General features: G+C 33.9%; 1 protein-coding gene and 2 long non-coding RNA genes across 9 annotated transcripts; 1 reads left to right on the top strand and 2 right to left on the bottom strand.

Moving 5' to 3' along the window:
• Positions 1-240: 240 nt before the first annotated feature.
• On the bottom strand, positions 241-4,405 carry LOC124306907 (uncharacterized). Of its 6 annotated transcripts, none has more exons than XM_046768074.1 (2): positions 4,352-4,405; positions 241-2,889 (listed from the first exon to the last, which is right to left on the bottom strand). In XM_046768074.1, exon 2 carries the CDS (start codon positions 2,853-2,855, stop codon positions 1,062-1,064), a length of 1,794 nt encoding a protein of 597 aa, XP_046624030.1. In that variant the 5' UTR covers positions 2,856-2,889; positions 4,352-4,405; the 3' UTR covers positions 241-1,061. The 6 variants fall into 6 exon arrangements, with proteins under 6 accessions (XP_046624030.1, XP_046624029.1, XP_046624027.1 ...); XM_046768073.1 differs by lacking the exon at positions 4,352-4,405 and adding an exon at positions 3,705-4,021; XM_046768071.1 differs by lacking the exon at positions 4,352-4,405 and adding an exon at positions 3,057-3,643.
• Positions 4,406-4,435: 30 nt separating this feature from the next.
• LOC124306916 (uncharacterized) lies at positions 4,436-5,639 on the top strand. Of its 2 annotated transcripts, none has more exons than XR_006908715.1 (2): positions 4,436-4,742; positions 5,174-5,639. It is a non-coding gene; the product is annotated as an uncharacterized LOC124306916 (long non-coding RNA). The 2 variants fall into 2 exon arrangements; XR_006908714.1 differs by lacking the exon at positions 4,436-4,742 and adding an exon at positions 4,751-4,868.
• LOC124306915 (uncharacterized) lies at positions 5,057-13,843 on the bottom strand. The gene is made up of 3 exons (XR_006908713.1): positions 6,369-13,843; positions 5,805-5,894; positions 5,057-5,324 (listed from the first exon to the last, which is right to left on the bottom strand). It is a non-coding gene; the product is annotated as an uncharacterized LOC124306915 (long non-coding RNA).
• Between the last annotated feature and the right edge of the window lie 2,613 nt (positions 13,844-16,456).

Below are 16,456 nucleotides of genomic sequence, written 5' to 3'. Positions count from 1 at the left end.
AAAATTGGACAAAAATAACAAGTGTAAAGTTTCGCGCCAACATGCAGTTGAATTACGTCGCATATGATGACAGCTTTCAGTTCTGAAATTATAAATTCCTGAATTCCACTAAAAGATTGATTGTTTATTCATTTTCAATTGAGTATCAAAATAAGTTGATGCCAAGTAAATTCAATGAGATGTATGTACGTACCATTAAAATTTCAACTTTTATTTGTATAATTCAATACCATTAGCTGAGATTCTAAAAATTTGTGGATACATTAATTTCAAGTTGTAGATTAATGTTTTTACAAATAGGTGTCTGTTTCAATTTACAGCTGTATTAAGTGTCATGATGAAGGATGGTGATTGAAAAAATATTCAGTCACTCAGAAAAAATTCCAGAGTGTAATGTGTGCATTTATTTGAGCTCTTCAACTTTTCAATTGCAACTGAGTTAAGACTACACCCATGTATAGGTGATACTCGAGAATATCGGTATGATACGGATTTTATTCATTATTATGAGTATACATAACAATTTCTCTGAACGCAAATTATACTCCTTGCATAGTTACATTTATACAATTTTCATGCATGTCATATACATACAACTAAACTAATTTAACGGTCAATTATTGCACGTAAAAAATACTCATGGCCTTCTAATTGGTTCATATTTAGCTAACAAACGTGTTGAATAAAATTAAAAAGTACAATGCCATAATTATGGAATTGATAATATTACAAAGTCCAACGTTCAAACCGTAAAAGACTTTGCAGTTGCAGTTTTAAATCAAGTGATTATAGAATAATTAGACTGTGTAATTTCATAACTGTCACAGTTTTGAACACTTTAAGGTCACAGAACGTAATTAAATAATTAAAATATAGTGTAATTTTGAAATTAGAATTACATTAGTTACTCTTCAGTGGTAATTCAGTCTCTAAAACATCTTGATCTCGGATTATCCCTCTGGATAAAATCTTTTACTGTTTACAATCAGGCTTTTTTTACCAACATTTCTGGGGTTTATCTCTCATTGTACCCCAAATAATTTCGCAAACTTAACTTGTCTTTAAGTTTTAGAAATTCCTTTAACAATAATGCTTATGCCAGGAAGGGAGAAAAGTTTTCTCAAATTATTGTAACCCCTCGGACCAGTTGCCTTAAGTATATCCCTAGCCATAACTATATCTGTTTTAGTAAACCTTGGTTTTTTAGACGTCTTGTTAGAATTCCTCAATTGTGTTTCTATAAATCGCTTTTGAATAGTCGATAGATTACTGATACCAAGATATTCTCTTTGCTCGATAGCGGCCAATGTTTGATATCTATTCTTCTGAAATCGAAAAAGCTTTTTCTTTAGGTTGTGGATATAGGACAACATTTCTGTTTCTCTGGACGTAACGTTATGTTGATTAATTCGAAATTGTTTACACAGATTTTCATAATCGGCATACTTTTGTTCAAATCGTATGTCGTCTTTACTACTCTTTTCAGTCAAACCATCAATAACAGGATTATGTTCCTTCGTGCCCTTCACAGCTATTTTACTCGATGCTGAACAATTGTTTGAATCTTCCAAAAGATCACTGCTTTTCTTTGGACAATAATTACTTTCGGGATTTAGTGGATTATCTAATTTGAAGCTGCTCGTATTTTTATTTTTCACCAAAGTAGCAATTTGGACATCACTCAAACCCCCCATTGCCGAGGTGTTACATTCGAAATCAATTACATCTATTGTGTTAAGTTTTTTCGTTTCCAGTGCATTCGGCGAGTCATTATCATCTTCTTCCGCATTTTTATCTAACAAATAATGAAATGAACTGGTCTCTTTGCTCAAACCTTCAATGTCCAACGGATCTTTTTCCAATACGTCATCGCTATCAAAGTCCCCTTTGTCATAGTGATGATTCAACTTACTGTCATCAAAATGTGAGTCACCTAGTCCGTCTATTTCATCTATAGCACAACTTCTCACATCCACTATTTTTGGCTGCGAAATAAATGAGCTTCTTGACTGAGTTTTCAAAAAATTCAGCTTTGTATCCATTCCCCATTGTTCTAATGGAATTAGTTTAATATTGGTTCCAGTTTGACCAATACTGGCAATATTTTCATATCCTTTCAGGACCAAGTGGACTTGTTTCTTTGGCTTATCATCTGTTATGGTTATCAATTGATCTTCAGCATTTTTCACTCGTGTAACTACCGTTGGCGAAGCTGTCGCAGTATGTTTAGTAGCCACCTGACATGTAGAGCTAGTATTTGTTTTTTGTTTTGATTTCAAAATTTCCTCAAATTTCTCAGCTGCAGCAGCGTTTGCTCCAATTACCTTTTCATCTAGTTTAACCAATTTGTACCCCTTTGACTTCGTATTTTGCTTGGACATTTCATTTCTTAAATTTTTAACACCAATATCTGAAACAATCGGTGAAGTAGAAGCAGAAGCAGGAGTAGGATTGGCAGGACTCAATGTATTTGGACTAATGTTAGAAAATTTTCCAAGCGGAATAAGCTTGCCCATCACTTGACCAACTTCGTTCTTTACAAAAGTTGGTGTTTTTTGGTTCAGCTGATTTATTGGCAAAGCCAGCGGCACTGCTTCGTGATTTCGCTTCAATGAAACAACTCTGCTTTTGTTTTCTCCAGCCTTTATCATAAGCTGACTGTTATCAACTCTAAGCGGTATCGTTCGTTGCTTCATATTCACAGTACCATCTTTCAGCTTGACAGGGGTTGACAAAATGAGTACCCTTTGATTGGGTGACGGTGATTCAGAGTGCTGGCTTTCCTGTTTTTCTACTTGATGAAATTGCAGTGCCTTAGTACTCGGCGAATTCTTAATTGGTGATCTTTGAGCCATTCTAACACTTTACTTTCTAGAAGAGGTGAGGATTCTGCAAAAATAAAGCATACATATTCTAAAAGAAGTTTGGAGTTTTTAGTTGAATGTAATAATATAATTCTATCCTTTGCAAGAGTACATTAGATATCAAAATTCATTTGAAGCATTCTGTAGCTTGCAACATTATGGAGTCACATGTAGATAGGATTAGATACGCACTGGAAAGTTTGAAATGTTGCTAACCTTAAACGTAGTTACAAATCTAAATGAAATGTAATGTAATAACATTCCATTGTTGTTCGTAAAAATGCTTTTTTTTACTTCTTGGGTAATCTGTCAAGCACCTATGGTTAGTTATTTCATTAAATGTCTGTGATCAAATTTAGTTAGCAAAATTAATATGTACAAATAAAGTATTCAGTCTTTTCATGAAACGTCTAGTACTACGCGAATTAATTTTGTTCTCTGGTACAAATCGAATCCAACAAAAAATTTACAATTACGTGTTGTCCAGAAGACTTGGGTCGTGTATGGTGGAATTCACCGTAGAGAGCGCGTGCGCATTAAAATCTTCGTTCCGTAAACAGCAAATAAATTCTCAGATAAACTTGTAATGATTTAAGTTTAAATCGTTGATCTAACGTTTTATTATTTATTCGTTAAATATCAACCCAGTGCCTTTTACAACTAATCATTCTCCATCGTGAATGAAACTGCACCGTGCACTCTAATTTGGTACCAGCCAATTACGAAACAACTGCTTCAGCGCGTCGATGAAATGGCTTCGGCTATTGGCTAGGAGGTAGGAATTATTGAGAAAATGGAGCTGTGAAGGGATCCGTGAAGGGATTGGTCGAATATTCTTACCGAAGATCATTTCACCACATTTCCCGTGTGCCGTTCGTTTGAAATTATTATTTGACACTCTGATATCAGTGAATATTAAAAAAAAAAAGTAAGATATCAGTATTCCGAATATATGATAAGCAACAGTCGCTATAACAGTTACTGGTGGTAGGTTGCTACCACGGTCTTACATACTACTGACCATTCTGATTTTTAAACTAATTGTCCCCGCGTGTATGACGTCAGTGAATGGAATGATAATGCTGTGTGCAATATGTAGCATTGTTCGTTCGTTGACTGAAGAGTATATTCAGTCAACAGTTTGTTATAGAGCCCATCAATATTTACAATCTAGATCTCACCAAGAAACACTTCTGCAGGTTAAAAGAAATTACTCAAACCGATTAAGATCTACACTCAGTTTTTTCTACCACTTTTCAGTACCCAAATATTATTCTATGAAATTAATCGGGCCCAATAAAGTTTGAAGTAACATTGAAAACCGATTAATCTACTGAGTTCCTATCTTTCCCTAAATACGTTTGAGCAATCAATATGCGCCGTACGCTCTACATTCATTCGGGTTTTCCCCATTCAGACTCCAGTAGAATCATGGAAACCTACGCAGAACGGCGTTGGGACGTCATGTCACAGTTCTATCAACTTACTTTTTCCCCTTCCAGCCGACACTAGCCGGAACTAATCGTTGCTTCCTTCTCATTGTCAGTCTTACGCATTACCCAGTCTCTCTCTCTCTCTCTCTCTCTCTGTCTCTATCTCTTACTCATTTGCTGTTTCCTGCAGATTATTCCCAGGAATAAATTCATTACGCAGACTGACGACTAAAAATGCCATATGACGAATAAAAACCACGGAATTGTGGCCACATGCTGGATGCATAGCCACAAAGAGAAGAAGGATCGCGGAAATGTGGATACGACTGATCTAAGCTGAATTATCAGTAAAATTTACTGTGAAACAAACACACTAACCGTGAATGTACGAATCAAAAATTACGGCACCACTTGCAACGTTTTTTAATATCTTATTACATGCTGTGTAAGCAACTGTTCTACCACGAGCGTTAGTTGGCGTTAGTCAGATACGTGAAAGGTGAAAGTGATCAAACACTTTTCAGGCTTGAAACGAGTTTTTGATCAATGTAGCTGTGTTGTATTGGAACAAGTACGTTTCTGTATACCGATAGATATTTTTCCAACATTGATTGTGCTCGTAATTACAAACGGTTAATCACTTATCCCAAATGGAGGAAAACAAAACTATGACCTAAATTCCTAACTGAGTTTGATCAGTTGTCACAATATGTATAAAAAAAACAAGGGGAATATTCAACTATGAGAAACAAGAATACCCAAGTTTTGGGTGAATTTATTACCATCGTATATTTTTTGTTTCTGAATGTTTTTATAAAAACATTTACTCTTATTGCTCCGACCAAATATATTTACAACCATTTTATATGCGAAAAGCATACACGTAGATCCAAGTTTTGCGTCGTTTCGCAATGGCTCAGCTGCTTGCAAAGTCCACACATTCTCTGCTGTATACGAGTCTTCTTGTAGCCATTGACGATGTATGTAGTAGGAACTGGAAGTTTCAAACAGGTTCCAACTCCCTATGCTATAAAATATCAAAGTGGGACACAGCCCGGCATGTACAGTTATGTCTCGAGGAAATATCTTTGTCAGATACTAAATGCATATAATTTCAAATTATTGAGTAACATAATTTTCAAATTTCAGATATGATATGGTGGGAAACGTCTGTTTCCTTATTTGTAACACGCTTTGGATATACATTGATCTAGCAAGTACCAAAACTACATAAATCTGAGAATTGTTCTTGACGTTGTAGACATGTGAAATTAAGTAAAAAATAAATACTATATTCAGTATGTAGTGCCAATGACAGGTCAAATTCCTTGACATTTCCCAATTTTCCAGACAAAAACAGATATTTTCCAGGACTGATTTCAACCTAACTTCTCTAATAAACTCACTTTTTTCAGGCAAATTAGTTAAAAATTAAACATCAGATGTCTCCGTCGTAAGTTGAATAATCCAATTTTTTTACAGTTAAATTTTTTTTAAAATCACTTACCAATTATATCGATAAATACTCCAATTTTAAGAAACTAACGGAAGATTAGGATGCGCCCTTCTTTCGAAACATGAAGGTAGAAACACCAATCTGAGGGTAATAATTGTTTTTAGTACTTGGTTATATTTTTCATAAATTTTACATAGTGCTCAGCATCAATTTATCAATGCTTAAAATTAATCCAAAGGCGATATTTTTTATCATACCCTTTTCACACTAACCATCTCACTTGTCTCAAGGAGAGTAATTTTCTACATTTCAAAGAATTGTACACTAGCGTGGAAAAAATACAAAAATTCTAGGACACATACCCAAATTCCGCGAAATTTTCCGGTTTTACAGATGTGTACAAATTCCCTGACAATTCCCAGTTTTCCAAATTTCACTAACAGCTAAAAACCTTGTTAATGTTAAACAAGTGTAGGTATGATGATCAAGATGTCAAACTTTTTCTTGTACTAACTGAACCGACATGAAATGTCCAAAATTTTATCATTTTTATCTCCATAGCTTTCAAAAAATACATTACCTTTGATATTCCACGGTGAAAATTTTATACTTTACCACTCGGTTGAAGTAAAGTTTTGTGGACCAGGTCTCAAGTTCGACAAGTTTTTATTGTTAGACAAGAAAACACCAGGCCATCGGTTAGTCTTCCTTCAGCGTTGCCTCTCTTCCTTCACATGAAGTCCAAAATTGGATGAATTTCGTTTGTGTATTCCAAACAGATGTGTAGAATTGTCCTTAAAAGGACAGATTTTGCACTTATGTGCGGGTCACACAACGTGATAGTTGCGATTGTTCTTTGCATAGAATCATTTGCGGGCCCTGAAAAGGGCCCTGAAGGAAATAGGATGCAGAGGGATTTCATGGGATAAGTGAAGTAACAAAGGTTCCAAACTTAAATGGGTTTTACAATTTTTCGATAGTTTTGGGAAATTTTCGGGGAGGGGGGTTTAGAATATTTGTAGTGGATGCTTGTAATGAACAATGTGGTTATCAGTTATTTGGTTAAGTGATAATAGGTACTAGGCAGATATTGTAAAAATGTGATTTGTCTTTGGGTAATCAGATTGTTTTTGTATCTATGAATCATGTATCTCATGGCGGGATGTATAATTAATGAATCTTCAAAATGCAGTTGCTCAATCTTCAACATCACATTTGTCGTAAATGGTGAAGGGAGGAGTGTTCGATGTTTCATTTTCACATGTAGATATTCGTAAAAACTTATGCTTATTTTTTCAAAATGTGTGATGTAACATTTTTTTTCTTAAATGTCATCCTCTCAGAGATTTAACGCAGTTTTAAAATGAAAGCTTATTTTGGATTTGTGTAGGTTTTAGTTTGGGTCTTCCGAATAATTTGCTTTATCATTGTATTTTTTTTACAATACCATTGATTCAAGATCAATGCTCATATAGCATTCACATATCACATATCGCACTGCGATTTCAAGTACGTATAATGTTTTGATCAGCGATGTTCAACGATTTTTGAGTATACTGCAAAACTTGAGTGGTTTTCCATTTACGATAGTTTCAGTTACATGACAGCAGCAAGTTGTAGAGCAGTAACTTGAATTTTGTGGAATAATGATTTAATATTGCACGTCGATGGAAGACACTTGCTGCTTTTGATGGTTCACTTGACCTATTACACATTTCTTATTTTACAATTTTTTTTATTTTTATTTTTTTGTTGCTTTTCAAAGCCATTTTTTCTGTATTTTTCTTAGAAAGTGTCATCGTAAGTGGCCTTTTGAAAAGTGTTCAGTGTTAACACTTTTAGACGTGGGACTGCTTTTTTTATATATGTTTGCGAATCCCACGAATCTAGGCGCATATTGATTTTGTTAAACACTCTTGTTTTTCACTTCTTTCCTTCCTCTTTTTTTCACATATATTTTACAGAAATACATCAGGTGCCTCACGTTGTAACCCATGGATCCTAGAATTACAGCTTTTTGGATCACACTTCTTGGTTCAATGCTGAATTCTGGAAATTGTCTCTCGTAATCTATCTGCTCTCCAATCCACTTCATTCTTCGAGATGATTCGTTGAAAATGATGAATAATTTTGTACATGATTTCTTAAATGCACTGTGTGTTACACTTTGCGTTGATTAAAACGTGCTGTAGATCTGTCTTGCCTGCCTGCTGCTTTATGGCAGTGTGTGGAACGTTGTGGCATATCAATGAAATACTTAGATTTTAGTATTATTTATATTATAAAATATTTCCTATCTTTAAACTTCCAGGGAGTATTCGTTCTATTTTCCAATTTTTCTGGTAAAAATACTTTTGGTTCAGCAGTCTTGTACAAAACATTGTCTTACGTCTATGATACAACTTTCTCTTATGACTTTTATTGATATTTATTCACCGTTGCAGAATTCAACTAAATGGTAGAAATACATCCTACCTTTATAAAACTGTTCTAAAACATGACGGGTCAGTTTCGGTGAATGATCTTTTGAATAGCTAAGTTTACAAATTTTTGAGATGGTATTCCAATTGTACAAAGGATATTCTTCATTCATCTTCATGCATAATTCAATTCTTCAATGTAAATATTGTTACGTAAGGTACAACATAAGAATTTTCGTTAATGTTCTTGATGTTTTGAAGTCCATATTGACGAAATCTGGATATTCCTAGTCAAGTCATCCAATATTGCAGTTTATTAGAAAGCTTGTGGTATTCCAATGTAGATTTGATTAAACGAATGGTGTATCAAATCAAATGTATGCTCAAAACGCAGACTTTAAAATATCCATGTAAAGCATGGGCGGCGCAAACACAGAAGTACTGTTTTACTCTCAAAACAATCCGATGCGCTAGGGGCTCGCATACTTACGCATAACAAACCTCTCCATGAGCATTTTTATCACTCGTGTACTCATTCCATGTTTTGCTTTTCTTCGTTACTTTTTTTTTTCTTCCTTGCAGGTTCTTGTCTCGATAATCTTGCTTTACAAATTTGGTTTTACAAATCCACGTGTATACGCATACATACATATATATATATATATATAATACATACAGAATTTTGTTCGTTTAATACCCAAGTACTTCGACATAAAGACCGTGATTAAAAATAAACAGTCACAGGAAATATAAGTTCAAAACAAAAGGTTGCAATATAAACTGACTTAAAATATGTTACGACTGTATTATTCCCATGGGAAAAATGAACTTTCTTTCTTTCCTATTCATTTCACTTTTTACAACGCTTACTCAAACAATGCTCTGTACAATGACGTTTTCTTAAGGGGGGAAAAAACCATAATAACAAAAATGGTTTAATCGTGTAATAATCTGTTAAAAAAACTTAGCTAAGTGTTGTATGTACTCATGTATATAGCACAGAATGAACCATATTAAATTCATAATGTAAGCTATGACTCATCTATATTTTTACTGTATTTTCTTGGATATATTCTCTAAATGTTTCAAGATAACGTCTTCACACAAGAACGCGATATAACATGTATGTAAATATATATAATATATATTTCAATGTATATATAGATATTATATATATATATGTTACACAATCAAATCTTAATTATTAAAATAATCAGTACATTGCCTATTGCGCAGCAGGCAAGAAACCCTTGTTCCACTTTACTTAAAGCTCCTCAATCTTACAATTAACCATAGACATGTCCATTTACATAAACTTAGTTATTTTATACGTAATGCCTAATAAAAACTGGTATTTTGGTTGACTTGTCCTTAACGCAGCAACGTTTTAAACTATGCATTTGCACACAAAATCTAAAAGCGAATAAAATACTACTAATTCAAGGAAAAAACGTAGTTAAAAATAAATATACTATAGAATGGCCAAATTGTTTCGAAGATTTTCCTCCCATAAAATCTCTTACGCATACACGAGTCATTTTCAGAATTCAGTTTTGGAACATTCAACACCCTCGATACATATACATATATATTAATACATTTTGTTGGAAATGTTGTTCTGCATCTAAAACCATAGTTTTACCTCAAACTTAACCTAAATTTAATGCTTATATAATAACCAGTGTATTGTGAGAGAATGTTGGCCCACATTCAGTTTTGCAAATCAGCGTTCCTGATCGTATCATATTTGAATTTTATTTTTATTTTTTGGTTATATGAAAACATGTTTTGAGTTTAACCGGCTGATGAGTACAAAACTGAACATGGACTTTGGTTTGTCTTTCCACCTAATGTGATGAATACAGTACTGTCGCTTGAACAAATAGTCGCTGCGCATAGATATGCAAATTTATAATTTATGAAGATACATCGAATGTTTGTTATTCATCGCGCCAGTCTCACGAATTGAAATCAGCACGTCTATTTTCATTACACCATAACTAATCATATTTTTTTCTCAAATCGTCTACTTCCGCAGTTCACAGTTTCCGATACATTACATTAAAATAAAGCTGTTCAAAATCTGAGCCCTGGTACAAATTTAAAAAGAACAAAGCAATTTTGTCGTTGACAACAGTCGACATACAGAGTTGCAAGAGGTATGTGTAAAGTTGGTATTGAAAGAAAGGAGAAATGGAGAAAAAAAAAAAAAAAAAACAATCATTTATTCGTCATTCCACTATAAACTCAAAACACGTTTATAGATTAGAATGATATGATATTGTAGTATCGTCACAAACCCCCATTGAGCGCACCGTTTTTAAAGTAAATACAGCTTTGACCTACCCATATTTCTATGATTCTGTAACATAATCAAGACATATTTTCGGAAAACATTTAAAACATTATAATTAATATTGGACATCATGGACTAACTTGCTAATGCTAATGCCAAAGTTAACGACAAAATAGCACCAGTCTCATCGCAAACAGCCGATGACTGATTGTTATTAGCTCAAACTATTGATAATACAGTGCTACTTTGACGGTAACTCAGCACCTGGTATGGTTGAATTTGGCAAATAAGTCTGCGAATCATGTCATTAAAAACAGAACTTTGCAAGCGAAAAAGTACTTGATTTGTTTTTCGGCCTTCATAAATTTACATTCAATTTCTACCACATATTCGTACCCATTGAAAAGTGATCAATAATTCAAAGATATATTGAATCTGACTATTGGTTCTGGTATGCTTGAAAGATCAAAAAACTTTCGATGCATTTTAACACTTTCGTCGTTTCATTCTCAATAATACTAAAAATTACAGCTTGAAGTAGGGGCTAGTGACAATTAACAAGAGATTCACGGCGTGTTGATTGTGATTCTCCTGCAGTTTCGAGTTCATTGCAATGAATTGTTTGTACGTCACAATATCACATTAATATTGGCTTTGCAAACTGGACCTTAGTTTGTTACAGTGCTAGACCTACGATTTCATGTTACCTTTTTTCTTTTATTATTCACGGAAAATTATTCGATTTCAAACAAAAACACCAATAGTCTTGAATTAATAATTTAAATTCATTGTAGGAAAGTTTGAAAGACGTAGCTATAATACATAGTACAACAGCATTCAATGTGATTTACATGGTCCGTGTATAATCTCTCACATTATATCCATGTCCAACAATTCTCAGATCCTACATCAAGTGTTTAAATAAGTTTTAATGTTGTTAAGAATCCACTTTTGAACCTCATCAGAATGACGCAAGAGCATAATTTATATGTTGACTCAATCAAAAATTTCCATCCAATAAGTAAATAAGAGAATCCAAGACTACTGAAGTTATAGCTGTTTGACTAATTTGTAAATCATATCGATTCGATCATAAGTTTCGATAAATATATATGTGCAAATTAAGAATGAACACTTGTTGTCATCGTAATTATTTTTTGGAACCAATATTGTAGTCGCACTTGTATGGTGTAATGGCCCAGAGCTTACCAATGCATATAAACCTATAGCAATTTGGATGTAATTATGAAAAAGAAAGCTTACCAGTGATGTAAAAATTGTCTGCCAGCTTCCCTTCACATAAATACAGCCAATTATTATCCGCTAGTTCATTATTACAGCTTAAACTCTCCTTTTCAACATTCGCACACTCCGTAGTGCGCCTTTAGCGATTAGAACACGCACAGAAATCATCATCATCACCTTATATCCAAATATTAAAATTATTATCATTATACATACATACTTAATTACTTTTGTTACTAAATCGATCTGTTATCAATTAAAAATTAGTAGTACCTATAGGGTCATCATCACAGCTAATTTTCTCATTTGATCGTGATTCAATAGACCTTGGCCAAGTGTATATCGGGGACCAAGTGTTGGGTACGATTGAACAATGGGGCCTGAGAATCACTTCTATTACACATGCAGTGGGCAAAATCTGTCCCTGCACATTGAACACCGTTTGTTCAAATTTTAGTACGTTATACAGTTTAGTGAGAATTGTTTCCTTTGTATCATTTTGCTCAGTTTTAACCTTTAGACTGCCGGCAGAGACTATATTTAGACTTTACGGCAGTCTAAGAGTTAATACTCCTTGTTCATTGACGATGCTGAAGCTAGCAAATGGTAGGCAGAAGGTGAGACCCACTGATATCAAGAATTAATCGGCAGATAATTACAAAGTTCTCTAAATAATGTGTTAATTCTATTTTGCCAATTTTGAGTTGTTACTGGAATAATTTGAAACGAAAATATGAAACTTTGCGATTTTTTAATCTGAGTCAGGTATCACTTGCTAACTAGTTACAGCATCATTGTTCATTCAACAGCTTACAAAACAATACCATTGCAGCGAAGAAATAGAGCAACAATATTCAACCCCAAATTATCGTTGATACCAACACTTTCTTTGTGTACCTGATGCGCTCATTGACATAGCAATCACTTCGGTGAAAATAGAAATTTTTAAAAAATTGTCTCTTTTCATTACTTCTCTTTGATTACATTATTTTAGTTAATTGTTGACATACGTGCGCATTCGTTTGCATCGCTATTTACACAATGGTAAATCAATAATATTCGTTTCTTTCGACTAGTGGGGGGAATTAAAGTCTCTGATCGACTTGAAACAGAGAACAAATCATTTGTCTCTTTACTTAATTAGCCAAATAATCTTGTGCTGCTATTCTTTCTTTTCGTGATTCATAGAATTGGATAAGAAATGACTGTACCAACATTTTTTCAAAAATAATTGGTACAGTCATTTTTCCACAATGTCAAGTAAATTCCCAGCAACTGAGAAAGATAAATAACACGAAATTAAATACTTCAATTCATTATAAATTCATCGGTATCGTGAATCATTGAAATGACAAAATTAGTACCATTTCAAGGCTAAAAAAGCAAATAATTTCATTCACTGACCTGCAAATAATTCATTGAGATTAAAACGAGGCTGAAGTTAGCAACCAGAATTAACAGCCAAACGTTTTGTTATTTATTCGCATAAGGTAATGAAGTCCAAAAATCAAAATTTTGTGAAATATCTCGAATCCCCAATACTTTTGTAGAATTATAAGTATAAAACTGAACTGCATTTTTCTATTTCCAAAAAGTTTAATAAATTTTGCTGCTAACTCCGGTTGCCAGCTTCAGCCTTATGAGACTAAAGTGAGAATAAGAGTGAATTTACAATCATTATAAATTGCTGGAAATTAACCTGCCTGATTTGATTTGCTAGTTGGTTGATTGCTTTTGACTCATCAATTTTTGTAACAGGATTGAATGTAGTGAATGAGATTTGGAAATAGTCAATGTATCGTACCGTGTGAATATCAGATACTATAGATACCCTTAAAAATTTCACCCTAAAGAATAAAAACTATACTGTGAACCAAATTTTGCAAAACCCAGAATTGCATCTTTGACCTAATAACTCAGACTCGGATAAATCGGACACAAATGTATATAAATATATTATATTTATATACATACGTATACGATTTTATAGAAGATACATAATCAATATCAATTAAACTAAAAGAATTTTGCCAAACTACCATGGAATAAAAGAAATGGCGAAATTATAGATCAACATTTACTGACAAATTTAAAAATCGAACAAAATGAAAAAAAAAAGAAAAAAAAAAAGAAAAAAATAAAAGGAAAAGAAATTAAAATCAGATGCTCATTGTAGTCATTACCGTAAATAAGAAATTTGCGTGATTATATCGTATAATATAATTATAAATAATATTTAATATATAAAGATATTATAATAGTTTTCTTTCCATCAACTAGAATAGAGAAAATTGCAATCAGTTTTCCATTGAGAAGTCCAAGGGCTAAAAGACTCACGCCCTGAGCAAACCAATGTTCAGTGGGCTAGTGGAGCTCCATAAATATCAGTTCCAAGCATTGACATAACGCGTCATCCGGCATCACAGTTATCTGTATATATATATATATATTTTTTTTTACTTTTATTTGTTTTTTTCTCACATTATAATCTGTGAACGCCGCAATATCACAGTTAGCACGCCACTTACTTGAATTAATGCCCCACCCTTATTTATACAATTAATATTTTTTTTCTCATGCTATCTACAAATTTTCAAATTTTTGGGTAAACATGTTACTTATCTAAACATCTTTATCCAATATTTACCCTCAAATGCTCCCCTAAACATGGATCTGCTCACACGATGACTTTTCTCTTATACAATTTATATGCTTTGCAAGTAGTTTTGCAAATTTGCGCGAAGAAAAAAAAAAAAAAAATAAATAAAAATATTTCAACAATGTGAAGAAAATAAAACCGGAAAAATAAAATGGGAAAAAAAAAGAGAAGTGTAATGAAAGCAAAAAGGAATTTCGAGAAAATCTGCCCTTGTTGGTACGCTTCTACTTAGAAATATCGTCTGGTTTTTTCCACCTCTAGCGCATACAGGGTGTTCCAAAAATGAACGGTTACCAAAATTAAACAATAATCAAAATCCAAGTTCATAAATTTGTATGATTTGTACTTTGACTCTGAAAAAAAAAAAAAAAAAAAAAAAACCAGAGGAGAAACACAGAAGGAAGAAAAAACACAAAAACTAAAGAAAATGTAGGAATAAAATAATTCCAAACTGAGTGAAAAGCAGGTCCAAGTAGTGCTCTGTGAATTTAAGAAAACTTTTGAAACAAAATCACATGAAATCTAAATATTCTGTAATAAAAGGTAAATAAAATGGAATTGAACCACATTGTAGGTACTACATATTACATCGCAGCAGTAATTGAAAATATTGTGCTTGAGTAGATGAAAAGTAGTAAATACATGGTCCAATTGAATGATTGCTCTCAACCAGTTTGGAACACATGAATAATATAATTTTGAAAGACCCTGCAGACTTGAATATATGTAGGTATGTATGTATGCATGTATCTATACCATCTCAAGACAATAGAATAATGCGTTTAAGTATAGGGTAATCTAAAATACATATGTTTACATCTTTATACACGGTGTGATATTAATTAATGTTATTATCATTATGAATATGCGTGTAATGCTTTTTTTTTCTTCTGCATATGGTGTGTCGAATGTTTGTAATGCATATACGTAATAATGTATGTATGTGTGTGTGTATGTATGTATGTAGTCAATGCATAAATGTAATGCAATATTGTTCATGAATGAATGCGATGTAAATATTTTAATATAGAGTTCGCGTTTTATACCCGTACAGTAACATGTAAGACATGTTCGTAACAGTATGATAACGTTCGCTTCGGTTTGAGTTTGTTTTTTTTTTTGCTTTTTTTTTTTGCTTTTCAATTGTCTGTTTATTTATATAAGAAGTTTAATGTCGTATGTATGGACGAGTTGCATACGACCCACAGCGTTCTTTCGTACCTGCTCAGCTGAAGCGCCCATCAGAGTCTCTCTGCAGAGTGTCGGAATGGTTTGTGATGGTACGGCTATTTCCTGAATTGCCGTAACCCTTTCGGATTCGTACGAAAGCGACACCGGAGGCCCATGAATCGGGGGATATCAGGCTTGGACGTTCAGAATCATCTTAAGATGATTTGAGATATCGCAGCAGTGTTCTGCCTGCTTGCAGGTGGAAATTAATCTTGTCGTCCAGTGGCTGGGCGGTTTTGGAAGGCTCGCAGGTGAAGGTGGTTCCGAAAACTTTGCCCCGGCATAAAAATTGTTGGTCGGACTGCCCCGGGGACTCTCGTATTGAGATTGTCTTAACGGGGAGCCTCTGGTTTTGCCAGGGCAAGGTGGACTGCAGCTAGAACGACCGTTTGAATTTCTACTGTGTCGATTGCTGCTCGAAAAATACGTGGACGATTTAATTGAATTGTTCCTCGAGTGTCGTTTACCACCGGCATTCGGCGAGCCTTGCCGCTCGATCTTGTCGCTCATTTTTGGCGTTGAGTTCGTCATCAGGTATTGTAATGGAATTTCTTTTTAGGGGGATTTTTGCAAAACGTCCGAAGACTTAAAAATAATATCGACAAAATTTACACGCTTGACACTAGAACACTCGCTCTACTAACTGCGCAATACGGCGTATCAGGGTTGGGGGGAGTGGCAGGGGGGAGGGACTCTCGGAATCGCGAGAATCACCTTCGATTCGCGTTGTGCTACCTCTTGTCGGTTAGCTTCTTTGTCCTTGATAATCGTCCACACAGAGTTCGCCTCATTCGGCGATCTTCTAGCACCGCGCGTGATATACACCCTGAAAACTGACTAATTTTCACAGAGA

The sequence above is a fragment of the Neodiprion virginianus genome, chromosome 6 (assembly GCF_021901495.1).
Source record: "Neodiprion virginianus isolate iyNeoVirg1 chromosome 6, iyNeoVirg1.1, whole genome shotgun sequence".
NCBI classification, from domain to species: Eukaryota; Metazoa; Arthropoda; class Insecta; order Hymenoptera; family Diprionidae; genus Neodiprion; species Neodiprion virginianus.
The sequence above is the reverse complement of the archived record's forward strand: the minus strand, read 5'-3'. Positions and strand labels throughout refer to the sequence as shown.

Coding starts and splice junctions, on each gene's coding strand:
- LOC124306907 (XM_046768074.1), bottom strand. CDS start 2,855: ATGGCTCAAAGATCACCAATTAAGAATTCGCCGAGTACTAAGGCACTG.